This window comes from Anabrus simplex, chromosome 2 (genome assembly GCF_040414725.1).
Source record: "Anabrus simplex isolate iqAnaSimp1 chromosome 2, ASM4041472v1, whole genome shotgun sequence".
Lineage (NCBI taxonomy): Eukaryota > Metazoa > Arthropoda > Insecta > Orthoptera > Tettigoniidae > Anabrus > Anabrus simplex.
Genome location: NC_090266.1, coordinates 465,708,173 through 465,725,953, shown reverse-complemented (window position 1 = coordinate 465,725,953; position 17,781 = coordinate 465,708,173). Strand labels below are relative to the sequence as shown.

Sequence of the window (17,781 nt, the reverse complement as noted above, 5' to 3'; positions counted from 1 at the left end):
GGTACTAATCGCAGCCAGCATGTGACCTTTCCCAGGGAATCAGAGTTCAAATTTAGTTACGAGCTTTTCAATTTTATTTTTACATTATACTTGTAAGGGCTTTTGTAATTAAGGTTTAACTTCCTTAAGTCTCAAAAGTCATTTTTCACCTTTATAAAGAAAGCATACGTAGGAAAGGAATAACAACACGAGACTTTCATATGGCAAATGGCTACAACGAATGAAGCACACTGCATGTATTGTCAACATTATGACACCCCAATTTAACCAAGCAAATGCGCACAATGCGAGTCATATATTTTTTATGAGTTAATTTTGTCTAAAAGAAAAGTAAAAATATTCTCAGAACACTGTCAGACTGGGTACTACTGAGCGAGTAGGACCTGACTGGTTCTTGCTTTCGCTTCTTGTAGGGTTGTTTGAAAGCCGAACTGGATGGCTTGCTATCCTTCGACTTTGGCCTTTTGGGCTCCAAGTAGCCTATCCAGGTACATCTACCATGCGTAACCCCATGCAGCTACTTCCAGCATGTAAATTCAAACCTTGTAACTCTATATTCACAGGGAGAGCAAAAGTTCTTGCTTCAAAACGTTACTGATGTGTTACAGCCTTATGGCCCGGTTTTATGAATTTATTGAACACTCTAACGGTAGTAATTACATGGCGTAAGATATCACATGTGCTGTACAGCATTTGCATGCCACAGTTTATAAAATACTGTAAAAAAAGAAAAACACGTTTCTATCTATTTTGATGTGACTAGACTATACAAGACAGTGGTGAATTGACGTGTGTGTAATGGGTCCTAACCTATCATATTTTCTATGATACCATGACCGCTCATTTCTATCAAAAGAAAATGGCCTCTTGGACCAACCAGTTGTGCAATACCCTACCAACAGCTATAGGACTGGCTATGGTTTGTACAGCACAGTAACATTTCATAAAAATGACTGGAGTATTGGACTCCACTCTACATAAAATGATACAATATTATTGAGAAGGGCCTCACTTACTGCCTCTTGTACCGTTTTTGCATTGTGCTGGAAAGTCTATATCGGGCTAACTGAACATAAAATTGCTGTAAGATGATGCATAAGATAGGACTAGGAACATTTCATTCCTAGTTGGCTGCATATGTTCAGGAAAAGGGGCAGCTGTATACACAGTAAGTTTGGAGGTTGGATCATGTTCTGTTCCATTCTGCAAGGGGACCAAATGTGTCACTTGGTTCATGCAAGAGAAATGGAGAGAGAAATTTACTTTCCATGGATATAATGGGGTGAAGTATATAAGAATGTGATATTCCAAATGCTGATTTCACTCCGACTATTATGTCACTGCAAGAAATCAGCTTCATTTCCCGTATCAAACCCTATTTACAATGAATCAATAACAGTAAATTTCTGCCTTTTTGATACTTATATTAGCATTAAGCAAATCAATCAATCATATACAGGACATGTTTCATTCCATTTGGAACATCTTCAGCTGTATTACAACAGTTAGGTGAAATTACAAAGTATTTATCTTCTTAAGAACATCTTAATACGTACCTTGTTTTACTTAAAATCTATGTGAATTTAAATATTGAAATAAATTAAAATCAATGTGGAAGGTTGAATGGGGTGGTGAAATGGGAGGGAAATGGATTTACTTATTTTAGCCTATTTTAAAACTATATCTATTCATTGGAACAGATGTTATAAAAATGTTTTTGTTTCCAGCACTTTTCACCATGATATGATATTCTGCTTGTCTACTAATAAAATGTTCTTGAAAAATAATTTTCCCTTGTCACCGTTCTATATTTTACAAGGGTGAAAAATAATTTTCCCTTGTCACTGTTCTATATTTTACAAGGGTGTTCTCTTCATTTGCTCCTTTCAAAGCGAATGCTGTTTGTTTGAATTTTTTTTAAAGTGTCTCTTTGAATTTAATTAATTCAGGATCGCTGAAGCCGATTGCTGTTTTGTCAACAACAAGGAATGAAACCACTCTTTTATATACTAGGTTTCCTTATGCAAAGTTAAAATGCGCTTTTAAAAAGCAATGCCCCATTTTATTTCATTTCAGATTTTGTGGAAGCTCTTTTAATAATAGTAAGACAGCTTTCGTTCTTCATCCTCCAGGATTTCAGTGATAGTGGCATCTTTAAGTTTCTTGATCAAAAGTTTTTGCAGTTTGTCTTTCCATCATATGTACTTCACATGATGAAGGCTGCAATTCAGTCTGGTGTAAAACCTCCTTACACCTTCCCTGCATCAATTTTCATTGTGCAGGTTACATACACAAATACACAATCTGAAGAATTTACTATCTGCAGATCACAGGATACACTCACAAATGTAAACAACTTTCCTGGAGTCAGATTACAGTTTTAATTCACTGCCACAACATTATGCTGCTGCATGCACTGATTACCCCTGCCTATCGGTAGCAAACAAATCAGTACGGGCAGTTAAAACTTTAATTACTGCAATCTATTGGATCATTCATACCTATTTACAAAAGAAGAGATAAATACCCACCAGGCACTTTCGTGGATGTTCCTTATAAGAGCTGACATTATAAAGAAAACTGACAGAACATATACTAGCAAACATTTCTGCAGTTGAGCCCTTTAAAACAACTATCATCATCCATACATATTTTTGAATGCTAGATTCAAGAGAGTAAAATAATTTGTGTCAGGCACCTGAAATATTGCAGTATAACTTGATAATAAAAATCAGCAATGTAGCCGAGTTCAAATTAATTAATAGTTCAGAATATATTGAGTACATTTTCTTGTGCAGCTTCTACAACCAATGTTATCACTGAAGAGTAAAAAATAATAAAAACATAATGAATGGCAGTACAGAGTTAAAACATTATACCACTCTAACAATATCATTAACCTTGTCTTTACCGGGCGAGTTGGCCGTGCGCGTAGAGGCGCGCGGCTGTGAGCTTGCATCCGGGAGATAGTAGGTTCGAATCCCACTATCGGCAGCCCTGAAGATGGTTTTCTGTGGTTTCCCATTTTCACACCAGGCAAATGCTAGGGCTGTACCTTAATTAAGGCCACGGCCGCTTCCTTCCAACTCCTAAGCCTTTCCTATTCCATCGTCGCCATAAGACCTATCTGTGTCGGTGCGACGTAAAGCCCATAGCAATAAAAAAAATAAAAAAAATAAATAAAAAAAAACCCTTGTCTTTCTAAAACATATGGGAAGACAGCTAAGTACCACAGTGAATACAAGTATTCGGAAGTGGGAGACTGATGTTAAAAGCACAACTGATTGTATTATATAGGTGCAAATGCCCAGAAGACTTCTGCAGCTTCTCCTCCTTTCCCCTTTGTCTTTTGTCAGCCAAGAAATGGACCAGGAAGTAAGATAACACCAGAAGAAGTAAGCCAAGTCTGTAGTTCTATGCGACTGTTGATATCATGGTCAAAAGACCTTCAGTTTTACACACAATCCACACCACAGGGATGTAACTTTTCATTTCAAAACTCTCACACGCATTGACTGGGATTCAAACTGGGACTGCCTTGGCGAAAAGCCCAGTGACTATATCACTCGGCCATAACCAACTCCCTCCCAAAACACACCAGTAAGAAAAGTTATATTAATCCCCCTTCCCTGCATGCATAAAATTGCTTTTATGTTGGGGCTGTCTCTTTATTAAGGCCACAGTTGCTTTCTTCCCAGTCCTCGCCCTGTCCTTTCAAAGCATTGCCCTAACACCTCTCAGCCAATGTGACATAAAACAAATTGGGGGGGGGGGGGGGGGAATTCACTTTCCCAAATGCACATCCAGTGCATTGAAAATGTTCAAGTTACAAAGAAATTAATGTCTGTAATAAGTAGCTATATCTAATTAAATTCATGTCTCCTAAGAGCTCATGTACTAAGAATAGAAATACCCCATTCATCAGGCAGAAGTGTTACCCTATTTCCAAATATCCTATAAGGTTAAAGATGCAGATTTCTAATTAATTCGTATTCCAAATAGTTCCCTTTAGAAGGCACTGCTGGACAAAGTCAAATATGAGTCCACTTGGCAATGCCAGCTGGTCAGAACACCAAGTTGATAATCCTCAAAATCTTTACAGGTTTCCTTCTCTTAAAGCAGTTGTTAATTCAGACATAAGAGAAACTGAACTAAAGACAGTTTTAAGTTTTCAAATGTGTGCTTGCTCATCTTTCAAGAAAAGGAAATGCTATGAGGCAAGATTATAGATATAAAAAAGCAACTAAAAGAATACTAGAGCAGGGAAGTAAACACAAAGCTGTCTGTACAATATATATAAATGTGGAACAAGAAGGGCTGTTGAATTCCAGGGAGCCACACCTAAATGAAAGGAGAAAAACAAGACAATTAAACTCAATTACAGCAATATATTAATTTAACAAAATAATAAATAAATAAATAAATAAATAAATAAAATGAATTAATCTTTCGCCAGTTCCTGGTGGCCAAAATAACAGGAAGAACATATTTGGAGTTTTGTATCTGGAGAGTGATAGAAATAAGTTTTAAAAAATACAGAACTCTCAGAATTGAGTGCACACTTACCCCATTAGGTCCTGGAGCCACAAATTCCTCTGCTTTTATTCCAGCAAATCTAATTGATCCTGATTTATCAACTGCTTCCTCTGGGATTTCTTTCACAGTTACATTCACTATAGCATCCACACTGTGTTCCGGAAAGAACAGTGAAGTTTCTGTAACCTAATTGAAGAACCAGAATTAGAGTACAAGCATACAATTTCCTCAGAAGAAATAGCACAGGCTTTTGTTTCCTGTCAAAATTCTGCAGGACATGAGAAATACAAAAACTGGCAAGCAGTCATCCATTGTGTAACACTCATGAACACTGAAATAAATACCACACATCACATTACATACTTACGCCCTTCAGTATCCTGGCTACAGGCTACCGATTCACCCCTTAAAACAATGTTTATCACCACTGCCCTACAAGCCACTGCAATGAATGATGCTCCTCACTAAGCCTTATTTTGCAGCTATCACAGTGAATTCTGCTTATCTTGTAAACAAAGTAATCTTTTTCTCTTCTGCTTCTCTCACCCACTGTAGCCAAGTTAAGATAATCTAGCCTCCTCAAGTCTTTCTCAAACAATCCCTCAAGTCTTTCTCAAACAATCACACAAGCTTCATCAAGGATTTCATTCCTAAATTAATCTCTATCACATCATTGTTAATATCCTCCTGCCATTATTCTAATTGGATTTTATATATTTTCATGTAACCTGCAGTATATTACGTACATGCATACTGTTTACAAGTCTGTACATTATTCCCTCAAGTTACAGTGCACTATGTCTTCTGGTATGCGCTAGAGCAGTTTTGTCTTTGTCTTTGACAATATGAAAGTGACCGAGGTATGAGCGATGGTAGTAATGCCATTCCTTCTGCAGCCAGTCCCTGCTACGAAAGGTGTGCAAATGTTGCTCATAGGGTCAGTTGGTGCATGCATTTCAGTGGGCTTGGCAGACTGTTATAAAATAGCAACTTCAGGCTTGGTGAGGAAAGCAATGGGAAACTATCTCACTCCTCATTTCCCTAGTATGCCTCTTCAGTGATGCCTAGGCTATCTATGACAGCTGATGTTGGAGCTGTTGAGGATCCAACCAGCCTTAGGGCTGAAGACTGAACATTATTTTGCTATTTGCTTTACGTCGCACCAACACAAATAGGTCTTATGGCGACGATGGGATAGGAAAGGCCTAGGAATGGGAATGAAACCACGGAAAACCATCTTCAGGGCTGCCGACAGTGGGGTTCGAACCCACTACCTCCCCATTACTGGGGACTGGCTGCACTTAAGCGACTGCAGCTATCGAGTTCGGTGAAGACTGAATATACATACTTACAGTTTAAATCCTAGTCAGCATACGTAAAAATTTGTATATAGATACATCCCTGTGGTTTGGATTCCATGAAAAACTGCAGGCCCTGTTGCTTTAGCCACAAGATTATCGGTCAAGCAAAATTCAATCTATTTTTTTAAATCCTGAAACCTCATACACCTGTCTATCAAGTCTCAACATGGCAATGATGACACTTCTTGCTTATCCATATTAGGGATGACTTGCATGGTTATTGGCTTGGTAGACGTATCATGGATGAACTTGAAATATGTTAAGATGTCTGACCTAGAGTGACTAAGGATTAGGGATGATATCTCTGAAAATGAAATAATATATGGTACTAACTATTCATTCATTTTGAGGTGTCAAAAAATATTGAAAAGAAGGAGAAAAATACACACAGGATGGTATAAATCTTCATGCCTAGCATTTAAACCAGTGAACTCAGTTTTCAGAATCCTCTACAGTGGGCTTGGAATTTTACAAGACTGTTAATCTTGTGGTTATAAGCCACAGGGCTCATAGTTTTACATTTAATTCAAACCATAGAGATATGGTTCTCTATTTACAAATCCTCACACACACACACACAACAAGAATTCAGGCACATAGGTGAGAAGCTAGCAACAATGTTGAAGAGCAATTGGGTTTTCATGGAAGTTCTGAAAAATTTCTTAAGGCAAAATGAAACAATGTTTCATCATTTCACGAAAGTATCCATTGCTTCTTTCTCCATTACTTCTATTCATATACTAAAAGAATTAATTTCTTTAACACAGGACTGTACTGTATGTACAGTATATTTTAGTATCATTATTAAAACTTCTGAAAACAACATCAAAACCTGTTGCTCATTCTTGAAATTTAAGAAAAATAATTTCCCATGAACCAGTGGTAGCCATGTAATTAATACAAGCTTTCTTCTGTAATACTATTATTACTTGCATAAGACATCACATCAAAAATAATAAAAGTATTCAGAAATAATGGTGAATTAAAGAAAAGAGATTTCCTATCATATACAAACTGGATTACATCAAACTAAATATTTTCAACACTGATGATTCTTTACAAGCAACGGTATGCTTAATTAAGTGTTCCATTGCCCACCAATTTATTTATTTATTTATTTATTTTTTTTTTTTTTTTTTTTCCAGAGACCATCATTTGACCATATTTTGAACAGAGTAGACAAAGATTCTGTAAATGTCTTACATCAAAAGCAGATAAGTTTCTGCATTTAAATAGACTGTTCTGGCTGAATATTTAGATATAGAAATTCTGCAGAGATCTCTAATACAACTTACCGTAAATTCTAGCACAAAACTGTTATTATTTGTCCCCTTCAGCATTGTGATCATCCCTGTAGTTATATCTAGGTTAAAATTAGGATGAGCATCATTTTTCCATCTGAACCTTTTATCAGCCAAATCCCAATCATCAGGATCATCCACATAGACACGACCAATATGAGTGTCAGGAGCTTCACCCTAGAAAACAGGAAATCTTTATAAGAATTTCACATCTATAGCAGTAACAGTAATGCAGACAACCGGTCTCAAAGTGCAGGCAATTAGAAGTACTATACCTTATAATTGTAAACAAATATAGAACTCTTGCCAGGCTTCATTGGGTTGTCATTGACATCGCCTATCACAACAGTTAGTGTACTTGTTCCAGTCATTGGAGGGGTTCCACTATCTGTTATAGCAACTGGAATGTAATACACTTTCTTTTCCTCACGATCAAAAGGAACCCTTGCCAGGAGTGTGTTACCTGAAAAATACATATTATTTAATGAACAAAAGTATTGACACTGATCAATGACCTACAAAACACAATTCATTTAACCATTTACTAATAAAGAAATCTGGAACTTACAGGTAATTTAATAAGAGCAGGTAAGTGAGTGGCTTATGCCATCCAGCTCCTTAGCTGAATGGTCAGTGTACTGGCCTTTGGTTTAGAGGGCCCCGGGTTCAACTGCCAGTCAGGTCAGGGATTTTAACTTCTCTAGTTAATTCCTCTGGCTTGAGGACAGGATGATTGTGTTCATCTTAATACACATCTTTACTTACACACAACGCATAACAAATCACCACAGAGGCATGTAATAGTGAATACTTTCCTCTACAGAGGGTTGGCATCACGAAAGACATCCTACCATAAAACTGGACTAAATCCATGCAAAGTGCAGGCCCCAGGAATTTGAGAAAGGCCCAGAAGAAGAATAGCAAGTGGCCATGGCCAATACAATTTCAACAAAATTGCACATGGCTAAAGATTTGACTTAGAGAATAACTTATTTATTTTGTTTATTTTAGTGTTGCCAAACATAAATGTAACACTTCCAAAACTTGGGATATCAGTGTCATCTTAGTAACTACTAAAGACTACTCCAAATATTACCCCAATCTGCCAAAGTCCCTCACTGGTGAAAGATACAACAATCTGCTGTCAGGTCATGTCCATCTATTTACTTACCTCCAGCACCCTACAGAAGACCTGTACCTACAGCAACAAAATTCATTGGCACATAAGTCCCAAATTGAGGGAGATTGTTTCTATGTATATTCTATGAACATGAAGATGCCTGTCTGGCCTCCAAGGTCACCTGACCTAAATCCTGTAGAACACAGCTCAGATGATGTCAAGAGGAATGTGCGCAGCATGGATCCAGCTCCAACCAATCTCCATGCATCAGAGGAGGCTGTGCAGTGGTAATGGATCAGGATGGCTTCCCAATACTTACAGTATCTTGTGAAGTGCATATCACGCTGCATTTACAACATCATCAGGGTGAAAGGGGATGCTAGACACTACTAGTTAAGTATCTCTAATTCAATTGCTCATCATGTCATCAGTATAAATGTGACAGCTTTTACACAACATAGGAAAATGCAGCTTTATTCATTAGGTCACCATTTATATATTATTAAAATTATGTTTGGAATAATGAAGCTCTCAATAGTTTGTGATAAAATAATACGTGACGAGTTATCTGGTTTAGTTCTTCTTACTACATATTTATTATGTGTTTCAATCTTTGAAAACAAACACTGAAATCATCATTTTCTACATTAATTAGGATCTAGAAGAGAGTGGTGGTCTTAGATTTCCTTACTGACAATCTCTGTTAATTATTCAATAACTTTCTTGTCCCTTTATGCTCCATGCAGTACATTTGTGTACACTGAGATTTAATACACAAACTGCACTGCCTGAAGAAGTATGAAGAGCATTGTATTAGCGTAATACTCAGTCTCTCTTCTTTTCCTCCATTACTTTCACTTTTATTACAACTGTCACTCTCAACAGGATGCATAAAATGTGATACATTTTCCACACGTATCACTCACCATTTTTTTTCTTTCTTTGTATCATCTAACCAATTCATAACAAGGCCAATTAGCAGAAGATACAATCAAATATGCCAAGTTCCAATTTTTGCCTTAACAATTATATCCTCTTCAGATGACAGAGAGAAACTGTAGCAACTGCCATAAATACCTTACTTAGTGCATCAGTTCCTGAAGAGTATTCAATTTTTAGCATTTCCAAGTGAGCTTAGCTGTAATTTGCAATATCTATTGGAAGTAAAAAGATAGTGCTTTCCTTAATTTTGGATGTATTTATAACATTACTATTTCAGTTAAATTCTCACCATTTTTTTTAATGCATAAAATTATATGATGTTTGTAACATCTTCTCTCACAATTAGAAATAGGAAAGGATTTCCACCTATCAATACTTATTTATTGCACTTATTATGCTTCAGGACCGGTTTCGACCCCTTACATAGGGTCATCTTCAGCTGAACCATACATTCACATCTATGTCATGAAGCTATGATTAATCATTAATCATGTAGCATAATAAGTGCAATAAATAAGTATTGATAGGTGGAAATCCTTTCCTATTTCTAATTGTGTAATTCATCAATACGGAAATGAAGATTATAGATTACGTCATCCTCTCTCAGGAGTGAAAAAACTTAAGTTTGCAGACTTCAACATTAACAACTATTTATCCTATGTAACAGCTACTCTCTAGCAATTCAGAATATCTGCCTTTGAATATTCAAATGCTGTATATTGAATATTTAGTGTATAATGCCTCAGAACTTTCAGTCAGCACTAAACTGCAGGTAGCCTAGTCCCCAAGATGCTAGACATCCAAGTACAAAATAGATTATCAACCAATGCAGTATTTTATTCATTTATTTTTTCATGGGTTGAAAAGTAAAAGTTGGGGACTAACATGATAACTTACAATCTGGTCACTTTCATTTCACGTAACTTTGCCTTCTGACATTATTTCAGCTGATCACCATTAGAATTAAGGAAAAAATATCTTGGAAGGCACTAACACATGGACCATGAAGAAACAGCTTCTTCCCCACCATCACACAACTCCAAGTGTCGACTATCTAGGAGAGGGGGACAATGAAGAAGAGAAAACCTATTTAGATGTACGAAGCCTGAATAAACAACTCACTCTCTCACATTCATATGCCTAGTTATTATAGCTGCATCAACATTTTTGCTCTTCTGATGTCATTCATACATTTACATGCCACTGGCTATATTGCTTAAAAATATTTTGCTCAGAGAATTCAAGGACACACAATAATCACAGCTCCAATAGCACAGAGAGATTATTCCATAAAAACACACAAGATTGTCACATCGCCCCTCTCTTTACCACCCATCTTGTCACTGGCTTTGTTTAGTGCTTTGTTTAGACCATGCCGTGCCTTCCATGCTCAATCCCGTAATGCGACTTGACAATTGATACTCTCATCACAGAAGTTTTGTTGCTGGCTGTATATCCAGACTGCAACTGCCTGTTGTATGTCCTCATCAGAATCAAAACTATGAACTCTGAGGGGCTTTTTTAAGTGGGGCAAAAGTGGGAGAGTCAAATGCATAGGGTGTTGGAAGTAGACAGGTCTTCTCAACAGAAGCAGTACAGCAAGTCACATATGGTTCTTGCCCTATGATACCTCGTAAGGCTCTTCATTACTTGGCTTGCTGTTATTTTGAGATATGATATTGCTTGGCGGGGAAATATGGCACAGTGAAGTTTGAATGAAATAATTGTTTGAATAAATCACTTAACAATGCCACACCAGACTAAACTGAGTGAAGTGTGAGTGGGCACATAACATAAGGAATGGGAGTTCATGGTGAACACGACCAGGCAATGAACAATGAAATACACTGAAGTACATGCCCCTCTTCTCATGGAATAATACTTCCATTAACCTGGGATTTATGTTAAATGAATCTTTGAACTATTGTTTGCAGTGTTTCTGCTCAAAGTTTCTGAAGCAACGATTACCATTGCATCATGAAGTGACCTATGCAAATACAAGAACATCACTTTCATTCCGTAAAAAATATGGACAGTCTCTTCCCCATTTGTACACTATGCGGTATAAAGTCAGTGAATGTACACTGCATTCTTGCGAGTCTCTGCTGTAAACACTTGAAAATAATCTGAGCTAAATTATTGTAACAGTGAATTTTTTAAGAGATTGCTGCAATTTCTTAGTGTTCACACCTGAACCACCTCCATCCACTGGGTAATGCGCAACTCAAATGTTCCGTGTCACTGAGGTGTTAACAAGTGCTGATGTTTCATCTGCAATGAAAGGTAGATATGATTATTGTTTTCGTATGGCATCAGGTCTCCCTTTGTTCGCTGTGAAGGTTGAGATGCTATAACTGCTATAACAGTTTATCTGAAGAATCACACAAAGATTCTTGGTTTTCTTATGAAAGACGTGAGGTTTTCATACCATCTGTAACATTCAAACAGGGTTTTAATTACTGATGGTTTCTATTTGGCATTGCATCTCCAGATATCTGACGTGAGGTAGCAGCCCATAAGGAAAAGACCAAATCATTAAAATCCCAAGCTCATTCACTGTATGGACTAAACAGCACCATCACGGCTAAGTTCAAGAAAAAGTTTCTTTAAGACCACACAGAAACTTGAAGGATAACAACACTACACAAGACTCACTTTGTGGCGAGCTAGGGTTGAGCATCTTGGACGATGGAAAACACCTTGTGAAGAATTACCAGCTGGCCATATGGAGTTGGAGATCTCTAAATAGGCTGCGCTCGGGTGTAACCAGGTGCAAGAGCAATCTGTACAAGTGGGAATATTCTGTGGATTCTGTTTTGTGTGGCTGTGGTGAATTGCAGACTATGGCCCATCTGCTAGATTGTCATCTTTGTCCTGCCACATGTACTGAGAAAAAGCTGCCTGAGGCAATGCACTCAACATTGCTAATTTCTGGTGCACCACAGTATGAACCTTTGATGCACATTTTTTTTCTGTAGACATTTTTTGTACATCTTTATATGTAACTATGCTTCTGACATGATATAAACAAAACTTTGGAATTTCAACTGTTATCCCTTGTCAAGAAGCATTTGTAGCATGAGTCTGGAAGACAGGCAACTTTCGAACTCTATCGATGGCCTACAGTCTGTCTCACCATATTTGAGAATCGAAGAAAGCAATCACAAGCATGTGAATTCTGAAATATTACCTGTTCCAAAACATTCCTCTTTGGTTCGTTAGGCTGAAATTATAGCAGAGCAGGTAGCAAAGCAGCGAGCATAGCAACGAGCAAAGCATTTTATTATCAATGTGCCAATGAAAGAGGTTGGTGTTCATATTGGAGCGGAGAGCAAAGTAGCGAGCAGTGCACGCCAAAATCTTCGCAGCCAGGTAGTGGATGATGGATGAATTGCTGTTATGAAAAATACTGCACAAACAGTCATATCTGCATCCATGGCGTAACGGTTGACGCTATTAGCTGCCATCCTCAGGGGCCTGAATTCGATATCCGAAAAGCCAAAAATTTAAGACTGGCAAGAGTCTAGTATGTTGTTTAAATTATACATGCAGCTCGCCTTCACTGACTGTGCCTGCAGAGTGCTGCACCACCTCGGGATTAGGGCGTGAATTTTCTTACCTACAGAAATAACATTGTTAGATGGAATGCTCTGTTATTTTTAAAACTATTTTAGTTTTGCCCTTTTCTAGAAATAAACAATGAAAATTCACACATCTTAGTAAATAAGCGCAACTTAAAATTGCTCATCCAGGATATGCGAGTAAGTTATTTCAATGTCTGTAATTTAAAGGGTGGTGGTGGTGGTGGTGGTGGTGGTGGTGCACTGTTGTAGTTGCTGTGTAGCATAATCAATTTGTATTCTACATAAAATATGTCATGGAATTACACGAGATGCATGCGGTGGCTTTAATAACTCCTCTTTCGTAAGTGTACAGCTACCAGTTATTGCCACACGATTGAAACATTGTGAATTTTCAACTCCCATAGAACAAATAATTAAAGCTGATTATATTGGAATTGGACAAGTTTGCCCTTTATTATTGTATTAAAACATATTACATTTATGGCACCTGTACAATCACCGAAGGAATACTACAGTATATTTTTATCTCTAGACTACATACGTGTTTCCATTTCTGCAGCAACTTCATCCCAAATCTTAACTAAAACGAAGCGATTATGATGCTGTGCACCTTTCTGGTGCCACAGAGCATATGAAATGAAACCAGCACTAATTAACTGATCAATATCCATATTATATCCAAGGTATAAGAGCAGCGAAATCAAATTATTTTAAATGCTCTGCTTTGCTCTCTCCTCATGATAAAGGTGATGTTCTGCTCTTCGCTGCACTATGCAAGCTCCTATTTGCAAACATGAGATGATTTTCCTGCTTTGCTCGGTGTTTTACTCCCCGATCCACTATGTTTTCAACCTTAGCAATAATCGTCATAATTATGATTTTTTTAAATCACAGAGGAGTTAGAACAATTTCATTTTCCGCTGTGAGGTTTGTAGAGAGAGACTGAAGGTAAGGACAATGTAACTATTAGCCAAATACAAATATCATGTCAGACACAATGCACCTGATTAGATATAGAAACTCATTTAAATAATAGTTGCCTGTTTAAATAGAAACATAATACAACAACAAATCCGAAAAAAGAGTAGTGATAGTTCATTAATTGGTAGCAATAAGACTCTATGCTTAGTCGCTGTCCTGCATTTATTCTATTCCTTTCACGTCAGTATTGTCATCGATATCTGTATTTTCACCCAAATTGATGACAAAATATTCAAGGACTTCCTCTGCAATGCCGTCCAGCTTCCACATATTAGCTTCCTCTACATTGATAGTGTGTTGAATACAGCAATGACAGTATCAAGTCCTTCAATCAATAGTTCTCGCACTTCCTTAATGGTCAAATTGACAAAATGACATTATTTCCTGCCACATATCTCTTAACCTGGTCCCACACAAGCTCTATTGGATTTAAGGAGCAATGATGCAGGGGTAATCTTATTACGTCCAGACTCAGCTGCAGCCTTGTCAACATGGTACCTTTCTTTCAAGCATCACTAATATGTTGTGGTATTAGTATCATTAGTTCAACTTTAATGCACTGCAAGTCACAGGAAATGCCTTTTGTGTCTGTCCAGTTCTGTATGTTATCCTTTCTGCAAGACATGTTCTGAATTATCTCAACTTTAACAGAATGGTAGTGAGCATTGTCTAAAACATTCACAGCATTGGTATCTAGCTGGAGAAGAACGTCAACAAACCATTTCTTGAATACATTTCCGTCCATTTTCTCATGATAATCCTTGATAGACTGACTCGAACAATAACAGACCCCCCATCAAAAGACTGTTTTGATATCCTATGTGGAAAATAATAAGCCGTTGACCTTACCGGAGGAAGGTTTCAACCCATTCGATAATTTCCCTTCAAAATCCCTCTTTGCTAGATTGTATAGTTTCATCTTCCTAAATTTTCAGTCATGTTCCCTGCATTTTTTGTTTATTTATTTATTTATTTATTTATTTATTTATTTATTTATTTATTTATTTATTTATTTATTTATTTATTTATTTATTTATTTATTTATTTATTTATTTATTTATTTATTTATTTATTTATTTATTTATTTATTTATTTATTTATTTATTTATTTATTTATTTATTTATTTATTTATTTCAGAAACCGAAACAGTGAGATGATGAATTACACAGTTTCACAGCAAACAATAGAGTAGCACAATGCATAACTTTAAAAAGAAAAAAAAAAGAAGCAATGAAGGAAAATCAACTAATAATAACAGTAATGGAAAAAAATTAAAAACTAACATGATACATGTAGGGAAAAACAATTAACAATAAAAATAATGGCAAATGAGAAGAACGAGGAAAATTAAAGATTGAAAATAAAACTAAGATAAAAAGTTCTATTTAGGCACAGAAGAAAAATACAGATATGAAACATATGTAACGGTACAGTACAGTAAAAAGTAAATTAATATTATTTACAATAGAGGGAACAGCAATAAGAAGAGAAAAAAAAGGAATATGAAAGGAACGAGCTAGGTTAAGGAAGATTCTATTAAGGAAGGATATAATGCAAATAAATAAAGTGCTTTGAACAAGAGAGAGGCAGAAATATGGAATATGAAGGGGTGGACTTATCCTGGTTTTGCTTGTTGGGACATGTACGGAAAAGAAGGATATGGGTTCAGGAGAGCGTAATAAAAATATAAAGGTATATATAAAATAATATATAAAAATAAATATAAAAATTTAAGGCCGGCTATTTTGATGGAAGGAGATAACGGGTGAAGGTTTAACTTCTCCAGTATCCAAATGCTGCTTAAGTTTCAACAATCAGACACTCTGGCTCTAACAATGACACAGAAGAATGACTGCATGCGGTCAATGTGATTGAGATTAGTGGGTGAAGAGGTAGACCAAATGGAATTCAATAATCGATGGGATGAAAGATACCCGGTAGGCTCTGAAGGTGTGGATATCGTCGATGTCAAAAAATCTGTACAGCAAGTGAAGGTGTGACATTGCTTGTGAGGTTATCTTTTGTATGTCGGGGACAAATAACAATTTAATGATAAACAACCCTCCAAAGTAGTTTTGTTTTGTTAGAGTTGGAAACAGGTTACCGAGGAGGGAGTATCTATTAGGAATAGGGGACTTGTGAAGCATTATCGAGATAGCGGTACACCTAACGGGACCGGGGGAGTTGGCTGTGCGGTTGCACCTGGGAGAGAGTGGGTTCGAATCCCACTGTCGCCAGCCCTGCCGATGGTTTTCTGTGGTTTCCCCATTTTAACAACAGGCAAATGCTGGGGCTGTACCTTAATTAAGGCCACGGCAGGTACCTGCCAATTCCTAGCCCTTTCCTATCCCATTGTCACCATAAGACCTATCTGTGTTGGTGTGACGTAAAGCAAGTTGTAAAAAAACACTTGGTGGGATTAGGCTTAAGACACCATGCAGAGCACCATTCAGAGAGAGACAATTAAGCCCATTCTGTAAGGAGTTTATGTCTGTTAAAGAATTGTTTTTTTTAATGTTACAGTCATCAGCAAATAGGGGAATATTACAAGAATAGGAGGATAACAAATCAATGAGATTGTCAATAAAAAGGACAAAAGGAAAGGGACCAAGGACACTGCCCTGTGGGATGCCAGAATGTACCATAACAGGAGTGGACTGAACCCACCAAGAACCACACGCTGAGTTCTCGTAATGAGAAAGCTCTGCATGATAGTTCAGAAGTGACCATGTATATTAAACTGTTCTGAAAGTATATAGCAAAGAAGTGAATGGTCTGGGGTATTGAAAGCCTTAGCAATATCGATGTAGCACACTTCCAGCTAAGATCCGGCATCAAGAGCAGACGTTGCGCAATGGAGAAGAACAGCCAGATTAGTCAGGCAGGAGCTGCCAGGAAGAATACCACGCTGTTGGAACAATATATAAGGAATGGTGAGAGAAAGGAGACGCTGGCAGATGAGCGACAACATGAGTAATGTAGAAATTGGGTGATAGTTTCTGACATCAGACCTCATTCCAGTTTTAAAAATGGGAGTGATGTTAGCGACTTTCCAGCGGTCAGGAAAGTAGCCAACTAAGAAGCAACGGTTAAATATAACAGTAATAGAATGTTCAAGAGCCATAGTTGTATTCTTGAGGAAGGAGATTGAGACCATCTGGACCAGGAGGTTTATTTTCTGGCTGGGAGGAAAATAAAGAATATACTTCTGACTCAGAAGTGGAAAGATTACTGAGACTATGAGAAGGAATATTATAAATACTCTGAAAATCTGAGAAATTAACAGATGCAACAAAATTAGATGCAAAGTAATCGTTGAAAATTTCCAGTCTACTACTACCAATCCATCACCCCAAGCCACTGTATCTGGCACATGCTTAGTATTTATCCTGTTTATCAAAGACCACAATCTCTTGCTGTTACTTCTAGGCAGCCAGAGTTTTTGTAGTCCCGGTAATCACATCTTAGAAGGTGTTTATGATATTTGCGAAGGTCAGAAAAGCTTTTACAGCTGACTTCAGAAGACGACCTTTTCCAGGCTTTCCACACTTTTGTTTTATTAATTTCTGCAATTTTGTTGCCACTTTTCTTCCATGGTGGGTATCTGGCAGATGTTTTACAAGTGGAAACAAGGTCACGAATCACAGTGCGAGCCCTGTCATAAAACAGATCCATTGCATCTTGGAATTCACTCTCTTGCAGTAAGTGCCAAGGTAAAAGAGAGAGGGTGTGACTGACAGCCTGCCATTCAACCTTGTACCAGACGCGTACACGGCTGCTGGTATGACCTCAGGGAGTGGGGAGGGTTGAGAAAGAATGTTGCCTCTGCAGACTTGTGGTTCAATTTAAAAATATTTTAAAATATTTTAAAATGTTTAAAAATACTTTGCCCAACAGAAATAGTGAAGGCCCAACGGAGCAGAGCATGTAGTCAAGAAGACCATCCCCACAGGCA

General features: G+C 37.2%; 1 protein-coding gene across 1 annotated transcript in view; it reads right to left on the bottom strand.

Annotated features, from left to right (window-relative positions):
- The window catches only part of shg (shotgun), a 159,134-nt gene that overhangs the window by 43,807 nt on the left and 97,546 nt on the right, over positions 1-17,781 (bottom strand). The window contains exons 15-17 of the mRNA XM_067139957.2: positions 7,474-7,661; positions 7,193-7,375; positions 4,567-4,722 (exon numbers count right to left, since the gene is read on the bottom strand). Of these exons, the coding sequence (XP_066996058.2) occupies positions 4,567-4,722; positions 7,193-7,375; positions 7,474-7,661 (527 nt within the window). The remainder of the gene's footprint in view (positions 1-4,566; positions 4,723-7,192; positions 7,376-7,473; positions 7,662-17,781) is intronic.